We start from the raw sequence: 20,265 nt of genomic DNA, 5'->3' as shown, positions 1-20,265 counted from the left end.
TCCTAGTAAATAAAGACATCATTAAAACTTGTGAGACTCTGCTAGGATGAGTAAATGTACAAGTATGTGAAAAGAACAGATAACGATGTTCACTACTGAGCTGTTCTCACTAGCTAAATTTGGGAAAAGGCCAGAGTGACCAGCAATAGAACTGATAAAAAAAAATCAATAAGTAAAATGTGAGCTCATCATGAGCTTGTGTATTATACAGAAAAATTCAAATTCTAACCCTGCCAAAATAGAAGTGTATAAAATAGGGTATTGAAGGAAACATCAGGATGTAAAAAGGAATGTAAAATTTTATATATTTTGCAAAAATATTCATTAGAACTGCATTTTGTTGTCAATATGTAAATGTATAGTGAAGGTATAACCATAGGAACATGGCTGACTAACATAACAATATAATTTATCTCTAAGGGGAAGATGCATGATAGGCTATTTATGTTCAATATTGCAGGCCACCATAAAACATTATTTCAAAAAGATCTAGTCTATGTTCCTGCTGCCTGAACTCTATCTCCTCACACAACACTTCCTGTATAAAACTTCTCTGGATCTTTAGTATTTTTTTCTAATCTTGAATTTGTTAAGTATTATATAATTGAAGGTGGATTCTTCTGACTTTCAAGCAACTTAGGTAATTTATTCAAATTTTAACAGATCTCTGTTGGTCACTGTGTAATAACTATTGCTATAGTTATTAGGAATGCTACAGAGCTAAACCAAAACAAAAGAGAGCAATAAAGTGATTTACTACAAACTCTGTGTGATAAAGCAGAGCCTTCCTGGGGAACAGACCTTTTTTGATGGCCACGCTCTGCTCACCTCTGTTCAGTGTGGCTGCCACAAGCCACAGGCAGTTCCTCAACCTTACAATGACAACTAATGCCACTGAGGAATTATATTTCCGTTTTATATAATTTCATCTACTTTAAATTGGAAAGCACAGAGATGAAAGGAGATATAAAGGTCTATTTTTGTTTCTGGAGACGTCATTGACATCTAATGGACTAACAGAGTTAGAGAAATTAACGGAAAAAGTTTAACTTTTTCTTTAGTATATAGCTTATGCCCTAAGCTCCAATGTGCTGTTTATTATTGGGACTTTTTAAGGGGAAAGAGGAAGAAAGTTTGCACACAATGATAAAAATTGAGTATATTTTGTTTGCTTTTAAAGTACCATGGATATTTGACAGTTTACAAGACAAAAAAAACCCCAACAAATTGAATGTATCTTTATGAAAAAGAGCTGTAAGAGAAATGACATAATATCTAGGAATCTTATTTAAATGTTGTAAATTATGAATCAAATCAATTCATTTTTAAATTATTAAATGAGGGTATACATGTTTTTCTTTTATCTAAAACATGTCTTCAATCTATGGATTAGAAAAGAACAGCAACTGAAATGAAAAATTTGTGAGAGATTCAAATAGATTTGGACAGACAGAAAAATCAATGGACTTAAAAAAAGACATGACACTGAGCATTTTCAAGTCTGAGGAACATAAGAAAAAATGAAAAAAACAAGTGAGAGCAGAGCTAGGGGGACCTGTAAGAACAACAGTGGAACAACACATATACTGTATGAGTGAGGGAGTGAGTTAGAAAGAGAGGGATAAATATAGAGAAGAGAAGTGAAGAGAAGAAAAAAGGAGAGGAGAAGAGAGGAGAGGAGAGGAGAGGAGAGGAGGGTGGAGGGGAGGGAGGGGAGCGGAATGGAGAGGAGAAGAGAAGAGAAGATTTGAGAAGAAAGAGAAGAGAAGAGAAGAGAAGAGAAGAGAAGTGGAGAGGGGAGAGGAGAAAGGGAAGAAGAAATGAAAAAACCCAGGACTTGAGAGAGATGGGGGAGGGAGGTGGGCAGGCCTACACATAATTATTTCTTTCATAATTCTTTTTAGTCATTTGAAGTTTATGGGCTCTGTATTAAGATATGAAGATATTGAGCATGATACAGGCTAACCATTTTCTTGAAGTGAGTATGATGTTATTACAATGCAAATACATTTTATTTTTTGTTGGTCCTGGGGCTTGAACACTGGGCCTGGGCACTATCCCTGAGCTCTTCAGCTCAAGGCTAGTGCTCTACTACTTGAGCCACAGCTCCACGTCCAGCTTTTTCTGAGTAGTTCATTGAAGATAAGTGTTTCAGGGACTTTCCTGCCCAGCCTGGCTTGGAACTCCAATCCTTAGATCTCAGCCATCTGAATATCTAGGACTATAGGCAAAAGCCATCAGAGCCTATATTGGTGCTGGGGTTGGGGATTGAAATCAGATCCTCTCACATGCTAAGTAAGAATGAATTCTACCACTGTCCTAACCTTGATCCCCACACAATTTTAAGATTTTTTTTTAATGGGGAGCTGGGTATGAAGACTTTTGGGGGAGTTTTGCAAAGACAATTTTGTCTTTATTTGGATTTCTGGATTCAAGTATTTGATCCTGTTGGAAATGTAAACTTTGTATCCTTACAACAGCTCAGGAGCAATAAGACAATAAATACAGTAAGAAGTAAGTCCTATCAAATTAAACTCCAGTTTTTGCATTGATGAAAACTAGCTTCAGGGTAATGGCTGTCTAGCCTGAGAAAGCTAGACATCTGATCAAGAGGGTCAGTCAACCTCATGGCTCTCTGTGGTACATGACAAAACAGAAGCACCTTCCAAATTATACAATCTTAGAAGGCTATGAGAATTTCATGTAGTCACCTTTAACATTTCACATCTTCAAGTGCACACGTCTCAAGTTTTCCTGTCACACCACACACTATAAATTGCAAGCAGATCTGACCACTTCCCTCAGCTCAGCACCAGCTGATACCTCTGCCACTTCCTCATTCCACACTTAGTATATTTCATTCTCTTCTACAGACAACACAGAAAGCTGCTTAGCAAATCATTCTTCTTAGGAATCATTCTCAACATGCAAACTTTCACTTTTTAATGGCAAAATGTAAAAGTTGATTTACAATTTACACAACATTTACTGTGAGGGTGTTTTTTGTTTTTTCCAGAAAATAATATTAGACTTCAAAATATGAATTGTGTAACATTTTTGGCACCATAAATATTTACGCACTTTTTTTTTTGCCATTTGGGACACTAATCCCTTCTAACTCATCATCTTTTGTTTCATTTTGTTTTATTTTTGTTTTAATTTTGCTTATATTATCTCCAATTCCTCTGTCAAGTCTCTGTGCTTATTATTGTAGTTTGGAGTGATCAGGTAGCATGTAGGTGGAAAAGGGGAAAGATTTACTTTCCTTCCTTCCTTCCTTCCTTCTCCCTTCCTATTTCTTCTCATCTTCCTCTTCCTCCTCTTCCTCTTCCTTGTTCCCTTCCTTTTTCTTCCCTTTCTGTCTTTATAAATCCAGGATCTACAATTGCCACTGATGCAGCAGACATTCAGTAAATGCAATCAGCTGAACAAACTTTCATATTCTCTGTTTAATGTTGAAATATGACCATGTACCAATCTAGATATATGATGTGGAGACTTGGTTATAACCCCAACCCTTGGGGCTGAAGCCATATCCCTAAACTCCTTAATTAGACAATAAGGCTTACAGATTTTACCAGCCTCACATTACTTGATTTTCACTTCTACTTAATTTCTACCAGCCTTTATCCTACACTGTTGCAATTATCTTTTGCCTGACACTTTTGGTAGACAACCTCCCTCCAGTTTTCTCCATTCCCATCTGTCCCTATATTTCCTGCTATAGAAGACCAATTAAAATACACATTTGATACAGCCTCTCCTGTGCATAAGAACTAGCAATAGCCATCAACTAAGGAGCAGACTCAGTAAAGCCTCTCCTCATTCTCTAGACTCATTTCCCATTCCATTCTAGATAAAATTCACCTCAGAATCACCAAAACTTCTTAAACACAAGACCACTATAGCTAGTGGTGATGGGGAAGTGAGGAGGAAGTAAGTTCTGTGGTTCAAATGGTCATATCTCCTCTACAGTTTATGTTAGAAATGATCCCTGGTCCAGCAGTATCATGATGTGCATCCTTTGAGAGGTGTCAAGGCCATGAGCAACTTTATAAAGAACTGGAAAGTATAACTTCAGCCACTATTTTTCTTTTCATTCCTTCAACTATGTGAAGACACATGGGTTTTGTTCACACTACAGGAAGCAGAGCTCAAGACACAATGCTGGAAGAAGAGAGAGGTAGCACTAGCCAGACACTGAAGGCTGGCATCTTTATCGTGATCATTTCCTTATCCTTTCTTTAACCTCCACTAGTTCTTTACATGTAACATTAAATTAGTGAATATCAGAGCTAAAATGTACAAGGGTAAGGGAACAAATATGAACTGATATATTTGGGGAAGATATAAATATATGTGTGTGTGTATATATATATATATATATATATGCTTGTTTTTTGTTTGTTTGTTTTTTGACAGTGCTGGGGCTTGAACTCAGGGCCTGAGCACTGTCCCTAGCTTCCTGTTACTCAAGGCTAGCTCTACCACTCTACCACTTGAGCCACAGCACCGTTTTCGGCCTTTTCTATATATGTGATGCTGAGGAATCGAACCCAGGGTTTCATGTACACAAGGCACTAGGCCATATTCCCAGCCTGGAAAGATATATTTTGTATGTATAAACATACATTAAAAATGTTTAGTGATGTTTTTGTTTCTTTGTTTAGTTTGGTGCCACAACTGGGCCTTGAACTCAAAGCCTCAAACATTCACTTGGCTTTTATGCTCAAGGCTGATATGCTACCACTTAAGCCACAACTCTACTTCATTTTTTTTTTTTTTGGTTGATTGGAGGTAAGAGTCTCATGAACGAGATCCATGTATTCTTCCTAGAACAGGAAAATCCACGCTGAATAAAAAAAAAAAATACAGATGTGGAATGTGGTAGGACTTCAAAGATTTTGTCTGGGGCAGGGAGAGGAGGTGAGCCCAGAGGCTCAGTGTTAGGGTCTCCAGCATGCCCTGGTCAGGTCTTTGCATCTTTTCAGTGGGTTTGAGGGCAGCCCTGCAAGTTCCAACGTAGAAAGCCTTTCAGTGTGTTTCAGAGTGCTGGTTCATGTTCAAGGACAGTTTAAGATGGTTAAGAAAATCATGGTTGCTAATAAAGATTCAAGATTTCACCCACAAAAGAACAAAAAGAGCCTCATGAAGCTTTCTAGATTAGTTTTGAACTGTGATCCTCAGGATTCAGCCTCCTAAGTAGCTAGGATTATAGGCTTCAGTCATTGGTACTCTGCTTTGGAATTCTGTTTAAAACATTATATTACTGATTAAAATGCTGTAAATAAGATGTCTTAATCAGAGTAAAAGAAAAGGTTTGGAGATTTGATTGCATGTTATTGTTTCCATTCTGATTGTGAAATGTTGAATATTAATAAGGGATTTTGTAGCAATAATGCCTCTCATTGTAGCTATAAAACAGCGGCAGAACTACATTATTGCACTTTTATCCTTGCACACTTTCTGGAAAGCAATTAAATTGCCTTGCCACCTCAGTTTTTAGAAAGCAAAAGGTTAGAAAACAGAATGAAACTGAACATAATTTCCAAAAAGAATTGAAAGTCGTTGGACTGTGAGATATTTCAAATCATATCAAAAGAGCAGAATTTATGGGCCTATGAGTTATGGAAAAGGAAATTGAATTGTGTTTTATTTTTAAAACACAACCACTAAAAAGCTGTTTCCATAGCAACAAGGTCAATACCAGTAGCCATTACAGACCTTCCCACCTTTTTTCTTTTTTTTTCAGATAGTGGGTTTAAAGATCCTTTTCAAATACCACTTTAAAAGCCATATGAAAAAAAAAAACTATAGATTTTCTGATCATTCATTTGAATCAGAAATGAAGAAAATCACACATGGTGTATTGAATTTCTCATGTTTTATGGATTATAAGCATTTATGACTATTATATTCTCAGAAAGAAGCCTGCTTGACTAGCTGCTATGACAATCCCTGGACATGGGACTTAATTAGCTCGATTGTAAATAAGGACAGACAGAAGTTGTTTGCAGTAGTGTTCAAACAGAAATAAAAGGTGGCACAGTGTTTAAAATATAGTCCTTTAACATATTGGAAGAGTTAAGTAAACATTCTGTTGTTAAAAAAAACTTCAAATGCTCAGAAAAAATATTATATAATCAGGAGAGGAACATAGAAGCCACATTTTCTTTGCAACCAAAGAAAATAGCTCTTTGGCTACAAAATCAAAGCATTCAACTCCACCTGGAAGTGAATTCTCTCCCTTTTTCCTAAGTTAAACAGTACTGTCCATTGATCATCATTTGTACAACTTTATCTCTTCAACTAAATGGAATCCCTAGAGCAGAGATATGTTTACTTCCCTCTGTATTCATGATAGCAATTCACATGACGTTTTGTATACAGAAATACCGAAAAAACATTAGAGACTCAGTTGTGAAAAATAATCACTAATAGTAAAGTAACAGAATCTAAGATTGAATGTTAGAAATGACCTTAGTCTATATATTCATGATTTTAATGTTTTTAATCTGGGAAGGCATAAGTCCTTATTCACAGAATCATCAACCATTAAAAAAAATGAGTTTATTATCCTGGCTACCATATCACATTGGCCCAAACTATGAATGTAGACCACTCCCTGACAATAGTGTGTGTGTGTGTGTGTATATGTGTGTGTACTGGTACTGGGTTAGAACTCAGGGCCTGGGAACTGCTCTTGAGATTCTTCTTTTTCCCCCTCAAGGTAGTGCCCTACCACTTGGGCCTCAGCTCCACTTCTGGCATTTTGGTGGTTCATTGGAGATAAGACTCTCACCAATTTTCCAGTCCAGGCTGCTTTTGAAGTTTGAACTTCATATCTTAGCCTCTTGAATAGGATTACAAGTATGAGCAACCAGGCCGTGACCAATAATAGTTTTAAAAGCTATTCACCTGATTCCAATGTGAATCCAATGTTGGAAATCATTCCTTTCAGTCATTCTTCTCCTGGGGCACAATTGGTGATTAATCCATTATGTAAGTTTTCTAATTTACTTCTTCTTGTTTTCCTTTCAATATTGTTTAATGGTTCATATATATATACAATCTATAACACAATAATCTGTTCCTGAATAATTTTTTATAGAAAAAGTTTCAATCAAAATAGTTCATTATGTTATAATATAAAGTTTAGCTCAAAGCAAATCTGGGTACAAGGAAGCTGAGAGGGGAGATTCAGAGTTGGAGGCCAAGTTGGGTTTCCAAAAAGAGACATTACTATTATATTATTCATATACTCACTGTTTTTTGTTATAAATTTAGCTTCTGAAAGCTAGAGCTGAATTTAATACCAACATAATAGATGGTATATTAGTATCTATAGAATTGAATATATGCCTTTGTGTTTTCTTATCCTTCTTGGCTTATCTAATATCTTTTATTCCTTATCTAGACAGAAACATTACAATAAATCTTTCAAGATATCAGATCTTCTTCTTTGAGAAAGTCCCCTTCTGCCCCTCCACAGATCATTAAGAAACTCTTTTGGTTTTGCCACTGCCCCTCTTTCATACCACAGTGCATACTGAGATTGTTTTTCTTTTGTCTTTAAAATAAACAATTTCGGTACAGCTTGTAATGGGTGGTGATTTAGGCACCCTCTTTTTCTTTCAGGGTACAACACAACCAAGAACTGTAGAAGCAATGTTTGCTAAATACAAGACTAAAATGGTCATGATGTAACAAGTGAACTGAGTGTATTTTCGAACAGCTATAGATTAATCTTTGTCATCTCCAGAGTCATATGTTAGAGCCAGAACTCCAGTATGCTGGCATTTGGAGGAGAGGACTGTGGGAGGTAACTAGAATTATGAGAGGTCATAAAGGTTGGCCCCCAAAGGAGATTAGGGCCATTATTAGCAGACACAACAGAGATCTTCTTGCCCCTCTTTCCCACCTGAGGACACCACAGAAGGGGGAAAAGGGGCACTGCCATAGCCCAACCACATTAGCCCTCTGATCATAGACTTCCAGCCTGGAGAGCTATGAGAAAGAACGTGTATAAGCCACTCAGGCTGGGGTGCTGTGTATGTAATGACAACTGAATCTGACTAATGTTCCTGTGAGTTAGGATTAAGTGAGTTGAAGGGAACATTTTTATAATGATGACAGATACATATGCTTTCTTTCTCTATTGAAATCCGCTCAAAACATGTGTCTGTGTTTTTTTTTTTTACAAAGAATAAGGCCATATTAAATGTAGTTAGACTAGATATTTCATGCTATCCTCCAAGTACACCTAGAGTATATTAAAATATATCTTCTTGGTGAGCTACAAAACATGTGATAAACAAATATAGTTACAAAGGAAGTAATATAGTAGAACAAGTATAAATAGATGGGAGAATAAATGACCTTGTAGGTGGCATTGTCAGTTAGAGCTATTTGCCAGAATTGGTTTTTTCTTTTTCCTCAGGCACCATTCACTGGAGACTCAGTGTTCCTTTCAATGCTCAAATCATGGCTTATGTTAATTTTACTTTTTCTTATTTAGTATAGAGAACATATTTAAGTGGCCATACAAATTTCCTAATGTATTATTCATTTCTTCTACAAATGTTTATTATGCATTGTTCAAAAACAACTCTCTTGGTTTGATTATAACCACAAATTCGGAGATCTTTACGAACCATACAACAGACAAGGCCCTCATATCTAAAATATACTTAGAACTCAAAAAATTAACCCCAAACCAATTCCCAAAGAAACAACCACCATTAATAAGTGGGCTAAAGGGCTGGGGATATGGCCTAGTGGCAAGAGTGCCTGCCTCATATACATGAGGCCCTGGGTTCGATTCCCCAGCACCACATATACAGAAAATGGCCAGAAGTGGCGCTGTGGCTCAAGTGGCAGAGTGCTAGCCTTGAGCAAAAAGAAGCCAGGGACAGTGCTCAGGCCCTGAGTCCAAGCCCCAGGACTGGTAAAAAAAAAAAAAAAATAAGTGGGCTAAAGATTTAAAGATAGACTTCTCTGAAGAAGAAATAAGAATGGCCAATAGACACATGAATATATACTCAACATCTTTGGCCATAAAAGAAATGCAAATCAAAATAACATTGATATTCTACCTCACCCCAGTTAGAATGGCCATTATCAAGAAAACAAATAAAAACAGATGCTGACAGGGATGTGGCCAAAAAGGAACGCTACTGCACTGCTGATGGGAATGTAGACTTGTTCAACCACTCTGGAAAGTAGTATGGAGGTTTCTCAAAAGACTAAACATAGAGCTCCCCTATGACTCAGAAATCGCACTCTGGGCATCCACCCAAATCACCACAAATAAGACCACACTAAAGCTACCAGGACAACCATGTTCATTGCAGCATTATTTTACTATAGCTAAGATATGGAACTAACCCAGATGCCTCTCAGTGGATGAATGGATCAAGAAATTGTGGTATATGTACACAATGCTTTTCTATGCTTCCATCAGAAAGAATGGCATCATCCCATTCCTAAGGAAATGGCAAGACTTGGAAAAAAACATATTAAGTGAAGTGAACCAGACCCAAGAAAACATAGACTCCATGGTTTCCCTCATTGATAATTATTAGTATATGTCTAGGATAGTCCTAGCAGAGGGTCACAAAAGCTCAATAGCTATGTACATATGATCATATAAGATGATGCTAAGTGAAATGAATGCCAAGATATAGAAACAAGAGGTTTTTCATTGTTGTTGTTGCTTTTAATGTACTATCTGAAGTTATTTCTTTTTTCCTTCATTTTTTCCTATGATTTAATCCCCTGTTGTCACTGTACTTGATTTTTTCCTTCTTTTTTTCTTTATTGTTAAAGTGAAGTACAGAGTGATTACATTTTCATATGTAGGACAGTGACTACATTTCTTGTTCAACTCGTTACCTCCTCCCTAATTTTTCCCACACCTCCCCACACCCCATTTTCCTCTTTCCCCATGAGTTGTAAGCTGTACATTTGGTTTACACCATATAGTTTTGTAAATATTGCTGTGGCATTGGTTTGTCTTTTCATCCTTTGTCTCTCAGTTTTTATATTCCCCTTTCCTTCCCTAGTTCCAATACACGTATATACAATATCCAGGGTACTAGAATCAGTTACAGTCATATCAGGGGTTAAACCACGGGAAGAGAATATGCGGGGAAAAAGGACAAGGTTTCACAGGCATGTTGAAAATAAGTACAGCAGTGATATTACCCCTTGTTTCCATAACTTGACGTTCATTTTGTTTAACATCATCTTATGTATTCATACAGACATAGCTATTGAGCTATTGTGATCTTCTGCTAGGACTATCCTAGACATGTACTAATTATTCTCTATGAGGGAAACCATAGAGTCCATGTTTCTTTGGGTCTGGCTCACTTCACTTAGTATGGTTTTTTCCAAGTCTTTCTGTTTCCTTACAAAAGGAGCAGTGTCATTCTTTCTGATAGAAGCATAGAATTCCATTGTGTATATGTACCACATTTTCTTGATCCACTCATCTCCTGAGGGGCATCTGGGCTGGTTCCATATTTTAGCAATCACAAATTGTGCTGTGATGAATACTGCATTTGCTTTTTGTACTCTAGATATTGTATATACATTTATCTTAATTAAGGAAGGGAAGGGGAACAACAAAATGTTGAGACTAAGGACAAAGGTGAACCAATGCAGCGGTAATATTTACAAGACAATATGGTGGAAATGAATAGTACAACTTGGGGGCACAAGGGTGGGAAACAGGGAGAAAAATGAAGGAGCGGGTACCAAGTTTGACAAGAAGTGCACTCACTACCTTGCTATGTAACTGTAACCTCTCTGTACATCACCTTGACAATAAAAAGAAATTTAAAAAAACAAATATCATCGCTAACTTTTATTATTAGTTAAATGAAAGAGCACTTTAACAAAATAATTAAATAATATAATCAGAAGAGAATAAAAGACAGCTTTCGTACTGACTATAATAATTTCAATTAGAGAATTGGAGTAAGACACACGTTGCAGTACAGTTTTTTTTTTTTTCTTTTGAGTTCGAGTGTCACTGTATAGCTCAGGCTGCCCTTGAATTATGGGTTATCCTGTTTTAGCTTCCACAGTACTGGGATTACACGTGTTCAAACCAAGCTTTGTCTTTCTCATTTCAGTTTAAACTGAAATTTTTAAAAGTCTAAATCAAACTCCATTTAAAATCTTTTCCTTATTCCAATTCTTAGGATGACCATCAAAATGTTAAATAAACTTTCTTTAATCTCTTTAGTCTTCAACTGAAAAGTGCACATTTACTTATCTGTAGTTACACTCTATGTACTGAAGGCCTACAGTGTTTCTGATTACATTTCTGCATTTCTGTCATCTAAATATCTATGCAAAGGCTAGAAATCAAAGACAGATGAGTGTAATGAAACTTACATGTGTGGACCCAATGATATTACCCTTGTCATTACAATTCCGAGAATCAGAGTCGACAAAACTGTGGAAATAAAGGATATCTACAAAAGAAAATGAAGACATCATTGGTGAAGAATATAGGTTATTTTATTCAAAATATTTTTTACTTGGGTAAACATGCACAAAGTGCTTTTATCCTTCCGTGGTTTATAGATTCTTGGTGATAACCTCAGGCCTGTAACTTATCAGGTATCAGTCTTTGTCCCCCAGTTTCTCAAGATAAGCAATGGTCAAATATGACTTGTGATCTTTTAACATGACTTCATACCTGTTTAATGGCTTCCTGGATAGAAAGTAACAGTGAAATTACTCTTCCTTTTATCTCTCAACTTTATTTTAATGTGGACATATGCAATTTGTCTTCCTGTGTCTCTGCTTTATATCACATTTTCACTTGCAGTACAATGGATGTACCTTCCAAATAACTTTCTGGAACTTTTGACTTTTACTCTGTTCCTTAGCTCCATTGTTCTGTCTTTCCTTTGTGGTTCTGGGTCTCTTCAGTGTCTAGTCCTATAAGCTGTCACTGTTCCAGCCAGTTAAAATATAAATCGTTCTGAGTGTGCTTTAGCTCTGTGCACTCATTATCCTGGTTTCTATTCTTAATTTTGAATCTAGATTTCTTCCTAAGATAGCTAATAAAAACCATAAATTTATTTTACTTTATGTGATTCTCATTCTTTGTTCTGTAATATGTTATTGTTCCATTAGAAAGAAATTCCTCGTATGAGTCCATTGATCTCTTGAGAAACAGATTCAATATGTCTAAGCTTACACAGCTAGAAAGTGACAGAAAGGGGATTTTTAAATCTGAGCATTTTATTCCAGAGCAAGTCTTCTTACAAATGTGCTTGGCTCTTTGGGAGATTTAAATATTTAGAAATTTCAGTAAGATACTTTCAAGGGACATTTAGAGGAAAACATTCAGGTATCATTAATAGTGGTAGTATTTTTGTGAATGTTTTCTGTCTTCTCTCAGAAGATAACATTTGTGCTTACACTGAACAGTTGAAAGGGAAATGTTCAATTATTCAGACAACTGACACATTATGAAATCCTTTTTTGACACAAATCTTGTTGAGCTTTTGGTTACTGATAGAGGGAAAAGACATGGTAGTCAGGATGCTCTCAAATATTATTTCTACTCTACCTAGGAGAAAGGGGTAATGATTGTATCCAAAAATCACTGATATTTAATGTTTTTATTATTACAGCAAAAACTAAGACTAGATCAACTCTTAGAAACTTAAAACTAAAAGTCATATGAACGTAAAAGTATCATATGAAAAATGATTGTCAAAAAATTAATTAGGCTGTGCGTGGTAGTGCATTTGTGTAATCCCAGTGCTTAGAAGGTACAAGAAGGAAGATCATGAGATTTAACACAGGCTTGGACTATCTAGCAAGTTCCAGGCCAGTTTGGGCTATGTTGTAAGATTTTTTTCTTAAAATCAAATAACAAAAAATCATTTAGACACAATGACAAAAATTTCTTGAGTAAAATCTTGAGAATAAGGGAATAAAATACAGCCTGATAAATGAAACTTCATATGGATGATTTTATTAGCTTACTTGCTTAGTGTCATTAGAAAAAGTTTAGTAGTCCTCTTTTGCAATAAACACAAAATATTGTTCAAATCATCAAGAATTGATTAATAAATACACAGACACTAAAAATTTACTGAATAGAATTTGAGAATAATAGTCATTGTACCATACAAATTAAAATACCCAAAGCCATTGATGTGATTCATCCTGACTTCTCAGTTTAACTTATGTTAATTTTTAAATTATTAACAGATACAGAGAAAATTTAAAGTTATACAGATTAATGGACGTCATGTAATATTTGAGACACATATTCATTATCTAAAGATTAAATCCGGTTTAACATATATCTCTCTTCAAACATTTAGCATTTCTTTGGGTGCTTACTTTAAGTTTAAATAGTTTAAATTACCAACAAAATAATAGGACACTTTCCACTAGACATGTTTTAAGCATAGTTCTTTGTATGTTCTAAGTTTCCAAAGGCACTGTCTGAGCTCAGTTGAGATGTCTTCCTTATGGAAGAAGGAAAGATGTATTTAGTTTGCATTTACCCACTCTTTAGTTTCCATTTACCTCAAACAAACCAGTGGTTATTCAGTCACAATTAAATGATTGTCATAGGTTTCAGTCAGTCTAGCATAACAATAAGTAAATTTGAAAAATAAACATTAGTAAATATTTATAAGAACTTTGCCAAACCGACTGTGGGCAAGAAAAATTAATGAAAGTAACAAAGCTCATTTCTATGTCTATTTAAAAGAAAAGTAAAAATTACCTTTCCAAGCTTTGCTATGTCTCTGTACAAGGACAAAGGCAGAGTGAATGTAATTGTGGAAAGCACAATAATGAAGTGTCGGCCAATAAACAGATTTTCAGGATCAACTACAATGAAGTAAATATTATTTAGTACTTGCAGGTACAAGTTAACACAAGAGGACTAGAAGCATGGCTCAAATGATAGAAGGCCTGTCTAGCATACACAAAACCATTGGTTCTAGTCCCTGTACTGCCAAACAGAACACACCAAATAAAAAGTAACACATTGTTGCCACAATTAAATTGTCAAGCATTTCATTATAAGATATGACAACATAAATTTTGCATGAACAACAATAATGTTGCTACTAAAGTCCAAAGCAAGATAAGATGAAAAAAACAGAAATAATTTAAAGAGGAACACATTTTTCAAATGATGATGTACAATTTTACATTTATATTAATTGAATCATCTCATAATTGGATTCTTCCTGCTTTCCAAACAGACTCATGGTTTTAAATTATTCTAATAATCATCAAATGTGAAAATTGAAGTGGAATTGTCTGAATTCTTAGTAGAATTAGTGGAATTCTTAGTAGATTTTTCACAAGCAAGCAAGCGAGCGAGCGAGAGAGAGAATGAAAGAGAATGAATGAAAAGAAAATAGTAACAAATATTAACCAGGATGTAGTGGGGAGGAAAGGCACACATATACGCTGTTGGTGATAATGTAAAGTAGTTCATCCATTTGGAAATCAGTATGGAGGATTCTCCTGCCAAAAAATAATAAAAAATCTAAAAATGGAACTATCATATGATTCTACTAGATCACTTTTGGATTATATACCTTAAAGAATATAATTAAACACACAATAGATAACAGTATATTTATGTTTCTTGTGGCACTATTCACAACAGCTATGCTACATAATTAATCTAGGTGCCCACCAACTAAAAGAAACATATGTACACACATATGTTTACATACATATATGAATATATTCAACACACACATATGAATATCTTAAACCCTCCTATTTTTACTTACCTCCTGGGATTCTCTGAAAAACTTTGCTCCAAGTATCGCCAGCAATTATATTGTAACTTATCATAGCTAAAAATAGAATAATAAATAAAAGTCTTCAATAAAGCATCACATATTTTGTCTCAAATATTTTATTGATTTTTTTTTTAATTTTTTGCCAGTCGTGGGGCTTGAACTTGGGGCTTGAGCACTGACTGTCCCTGGCTTCTTTTTGCTCAAGGCTAGTACTCTGTCACTTGAGCCACAGCGCCACTTCTGGCTGTTTTCTATATATGTGGTGCTGAGGAATCGAACCCAGGGCTTCATGTATAAGAGGCAAGCACTCTTGCCACTAGGCCATATCCCCAGACCCCTGTCTCAAATATTTTAAATATAATTAGTTGTTACTTTCCAACTGTTGGTATATCTCACTAGTTTTACAGATATGCTATGATTATCAACTTGTACAACTTTAACAAATCTATGTAGGGTATCATTTTGCCTTATAAAAAAAATTTACTTTATACATTGATGGTCCCAGAGTACTCTTAAACAATGAGTTTTGGTAGACATTTAAAATACAACTAATTTCATGGCTAAAGTTCAGTTTCCACACATGTTCTGCTTAAGTGAAGAATAACAATAGTAAATTTCAAAGGTATCAAAATATCAATTGAAAATGTAACATTTTAGGGGAAATACATTCTTATCATCCTGTGGTAATGTACAGATGCAGCCACTGGGGTAAGAGTTTCTCTGATATTGATATAAAAATAAACTTAATTTGATCATTAGCTTATACTAAAATTTTATCGATTTACAAAGTGTCAAGCAACACTTCATGATCATGGCTCAAACATTAGGATATTAAACTCGCACATGGCTTTCACAAATACTTAGTTAAAAAATAATGCATCGAGTCTTAAGAGAAAGTTATTACTTCTCTCATTCACTTTCATCTCAGATCATTTTATTATTTTTTTTTACCAAATAAGAAATGCTCAAACATTAATCAAATGAAAACCATTCTCATTTTATTTCAGAAAAAGACTTAGAATTTAGACCCAAAGGGCCAGAAAATAAGGAAGAAAATGGTACACAATGAACTTTTAATTTGGAATGTATTTCAACTGCTAATTTTCCTTAATGATTCCCAAGGCATTATTAAACTATTTCCATTTAGAAATGACTTATACCTATAATGCTAGCAACTCAGAAGGCTGAGATCTGAGAATTGCTGTTCAAAGCCAGCTCAGCAGAGAAACCCATGAGATTCTTATCTCTAAGTAACCAACTGGAAGCTAGAACTGAAGGCATGTCTCAGGGGCAGACTGCCAGCCTGTTTGAAAGAGCCAAGTGAGAGCACCGTGCCCCGAGTTCAAGCCCCACAACTGGTACAACAAGAACAACAACATCAACAACAACAATAAAATGATTGTATGACAAAACAAATAATTCAAATATTCATCTTCATAATTATCTTACCTATAAATGGATACAAAAATTGTAGGACAGAGAGGAGAAGATATCCTGGAAAGCCAAAGGTTTTGTTAACCAAAGACTGGTAGGTGTCTGTTCCAGAAAGAGCCCCTCCTTTTATCAACAAAACAAGGGAAAAGTCTATGGGGGAAAAATGTCAGAATACACTTACATTTTTATTTCAATACCACTGAGAAAAAGGGAAATTTTAAAGAAGAGTTTATTTCATGGTGCAGAATTACCAAGACAAGGCTTATATAGTTTCATTCAGGTGTTTTGTGAAGTACAGTATTTTCCAGTTGCATATTTTTCAATCAACATACAAATATACTTAATGTATCTAGGAAACTTGGGTAACAGCGGATCACAGGTGAGATTCAAAGTGCCAGGGCTTTAGTTTTTGTTCCTCATCCTACATGACAACCACTGTTACCAACTGTCCAAATAATAGCACATTGGTATTCAGACACTGTATAGGCATACAAAGTGTGAAGACTATAAATGAAATTCTACTTGTATTTTAGAAACTAATTGTATTTTTAGAAACTAATACATTCAAAACAATCAGCGCATGTGTTTTTTCTATGTAAATAAACTTAGTTACAATTTTAAAGCTACTAAGGTTAAGAGAATATTTTTAAGAGTGAACTTTACAACATGGTCATTGCAGTTCCAACCATAGAATTAAAGTCAAGGATAAAAACATATAGAAATTTTAAAAAGTTAATTCTTTTTATTCAATTCAGTGTTTTTGTTGTATGACATTGCAGTTGTACTGATCTCTACGTTTGGATATTAAAGGTGTTGTAATTGTTCTCTTTTCCTTCATGACTCTCTGCCCCGCCCCACTTGGTTTTTGTACCAGGCTTGAACTCAGGTCCTTGACACTGTCCTTAGCTTTTCTGCTGAAAGGAAAGCCACAGCTCCCCTTTCTGCGTTTGTTTTTTTTTTTTTTGGTGATTTTTTTTTTTTTTTAAGATAAGAGTTTTGGGGACTTTTCTGCCTGGGTTGGCTTTAACCATGATCCTAAAATCTCAGCCTCCTGAGAAGCTAGGATTACAGATGTGAACAAGTGGTGCCTGACTGATTTAAGTTGGAAATTCAGAAAAAAGAAAAAAAAAGAAAATGTAATCTCTGCAGTATAGTTTCTACTTGAATTCTCTCTCACATCTGTAAAGCTTCTTTATCTAGTTCACTAACAATCTCCAAGACGATGTATTTAAATTCTATTTTCTAAATTTTAATTGTTAATGTTTTCTGCTCTCACAGTCTCCTCCCCCCTCTCTCATCCTTGCACTTTCTTAGTTTCTGTTTACTTTCATCTACTGTTTCCCTTAGTATTTATGATACCACTTTCTTCTGGGTCTCCTTCAATCATTTCAGTATTTTTACTGGCCTATTTGTTTGTTTCAACAGTTTCTTTTACTACGTATATTTGGGCTTTTTTTCCTACTTCATAATACTCTATTCTGATCACTTCAAGCCTGTGGTTTTAATTTTCATACAGATGTGATAGTCTCTAAATTGGTGTCTGGAGCGCATGCACCCCATATCTCTAAATTTCCTTGACTCCATGTTACCTTGGAGATCTACGTAAGCCAATTTTAAGTGTCCAAAGTCTAGTTTGGTATTTCTATTGGAACTTGCTTGCTTATTCACTTGCTCCCACTTCTATGAATAATATCAACAGAAACCTAGAACTTCTCTGGGCTTGTTGATATTCCTTACTGGAGGAACCTCATGTCACCTTCCATTGGTTTGACATGGATCCGGGAGAGGAAAAGCCTTGTAGGCTAGGCCTGGGGCTGAGATGGCATTTGATTCTCCTACTTCTCCTAGTATATTTGTATTTGTACATATTTTCCAGGAGATACGGGCATTGTAGAGAAGAAAGTGTATGACTATGTGACTGACACAAAAAATAACTACTTCCTCACCAGTGGGGGAAATAGCATCTGTTAAAGCCCAGGATTGCTGCAAGGAGAAAAACCTGCAAGAGAGCTATATGAGAAACTTAGAAAGAAATCTATTTGTGATGAAGAGAAAGACTCAGGGTCCAATAAGCCTTTCATGCCCCTAGCTTTAAAAGCTAGAAAACCCATTTTAAATCCCAAAATTTGGAGTTGGTATTTTGGGCCTTACAACTCCATCCACAAAAGAGAAACCGTTAATTCCACCACAGGGGGACCTTTTTATGAGGCATATATGATAGGAAGTAGGATTTGGAAGGCCCCCACAGGAGCAGCAATTAATGGAAAAAGGTTGTTGACCACACTTAGCCTGGAAGGATTTGGGACAGGATATTATAACCATGAGAGAGAAATGGAAGTTAGGATTAATGGAAAAACAGTGAGATGCACAAATCTTTTTTTTTTTTTTTTTTTTTTTTTGGCCAGTCCTGGGCCTTGGACTCAGGGCCTGAGCACTGTCCCTGGCTTCTTCCTGCTCAAGGCTAGCACTCTGCCACTTGAGCCACAGCGCCGCTTCTGGCCGTTTTCTGTATATGTGGTGCTGGGGAATCGAACCTAGGGCCTCGTGTATCCGAGGCAGGCACTCTTGCCACTAGGCTATATCCCCAGCCCCTGCACAAATCTTTTAATTTGGGAGGGAATAAGGTAGTTTGGAAAGCCATGGTGCACAAATGACTTAACATAAAAAGGAATAGTGGGTAAACAGCTACAATAGTGCTTAAAGAAGGAAATGTATGTAGGAGAATATCCACAAAAATGTGTACTTATGCCTATTTTGAACCTGACAGTAAAGTAAAAGGATAATGGATTTTAAAGCACAATTACAAAAAGAGAGAGGCCCTTTGAGATTTTTCAATTACTAACTATGTTAAATATTTGGTTAACTTACTTGGCATTGGGTAGCATAAATAAAAAGTAATGTATAAACTGCAAGCTTTAAGATAAAGAGATGTCTCACATCTTTGACCAAAGCTTTATTGTGGTTAGAAACCCAATGTGTAGTATGACAGGATATGTTAAAATAACTATAAACAACTGAGCAATATGCAAACAATTTGTTAGAGTTTACTGGGAAAAAAAACCCTTGGAGTCATGTGTAAAAGATGCTTGCTTTAAATAAATAGAGGGTTTTACATAACCATTTTCCTGCTTAAGAATAGCACAGATAAAGACCTCTGAGCTATTTGGGCCAGAGACTAACTTATCACTTTTGAGTCCGCCTCTCTCACTCCTGCACCTACTCCACACTCCTTCTTGGTACCCTGTCGACTGCTGAAGCTAGTCTTCAGCACCTTATTTTCTATATTTCTTTGGTCTCTAAGTGCATTAACTATTGCATCATTAATGTTAAAGAGTATCTTCTAATTTCTAATCTGATTTATTTAGAACTTTGGCTTTTATAAATTCTTATCTGAATTGTTACAAAAACTTTCTTTCAGGACCGTCGTTCACTAACCCACAGATACTTCCATTTTCCCCTCTCTACAAAAACATTCTACCTTTATCCCTCTTTCAAGTGGCTCTTTGGCTTAAAATTCTCTAGAGAGATCTAGTGTTTTCTATATAAAGAAAATGCTTTTCATGAGAAATTACAAGTATTATCTCTTTAAGACTTCCTACAAGATAAAACATCATGCCAACCTTTCTGGAATGCCTATCCTCTGTCTGTTGTCATCTAGAAGCTAATGAGCGAGAAGTTGTACTATTCCTATTTATCTTTTTTTTTTTTTTTTGGCCAGTCCCGAGGGCTTGGAACTCTGGGCCTGAGCACTGTCCCTGGCTTCTTTTTGCTCAAGGCTAGTACTCTACCTCTTGAGCCACAGCACTACTTCTGGCTTTTTCTGTTCATGTGGTGCTGAGGAATTGAACCCAGGCCTTCATGCATGCTAGGCAAGCACTCTACTGCTATGCCACATTCTCAGCCCTCCTATTTATCTTTGATAGTTTTCATTTAGTGCTTGGCAAAACATTGTGTCTGGAGTCAGGTACCAAGACAGCTCTAAGACTCTAGAAAATACTTTCACAACTTTTCTGTGTCT

At 35.7% G+C, this 20,265-nt stretch overlaps 1 protein-coding gene across 1 annotated transcript in view; it reads right to left on the bottom strand.

The window, feature by feature from the left end:
• Slc38a11 (solute carrier family 38 member 11) overlaps positions 1-20,265 on the bottom strand; it is a 48,998-nt gene that overhangs the window by 21,960 nt on the left and 6,773 nt on the right. Inside the window, exons 4-7 of the mRNA XM_048344278.1 lie at positions 16,263-16,397; positions 14,802-14,867; positions 13,772-13,878; positions 11,407-11,486 (exon numbers count right to left, since the gene is read on the bottom strand). Coding sequence (XP_048200235.1) covers positions 11,407-11,486; positions 13,772-13,878; positions 14,802-14,867; positions 16,263-16,397 — 388 coding nt within the window. The remainder of the gene's footprint in view (positions 1-11,406; positions 11,487-13,771; positions 13,879-14,801; positions 14,868-16,262; positions 16,398-20,265) is intronic.

The sequence above is a fragment of the Perognathus longimembris genome, chromosome 4 (assembly GCF_023159225.1).
Source record: "Perognathus longimembris pacificus isolate PPM17 chromosome 4, ASM2315922v1, whole genome shotgun sequence".
In the NCBI taxonomy this organism is placed as follows: Eukaryota; Metazoa; Chordata; class Mammalia; order Rodentia; family Heteromyidae; genus Perognathus; species Perognathus longimembris.
Note: the sequence above shows the minus strand (reverse complement) of the source record. Positions and strands in the feature narration are given on the sequence as shown.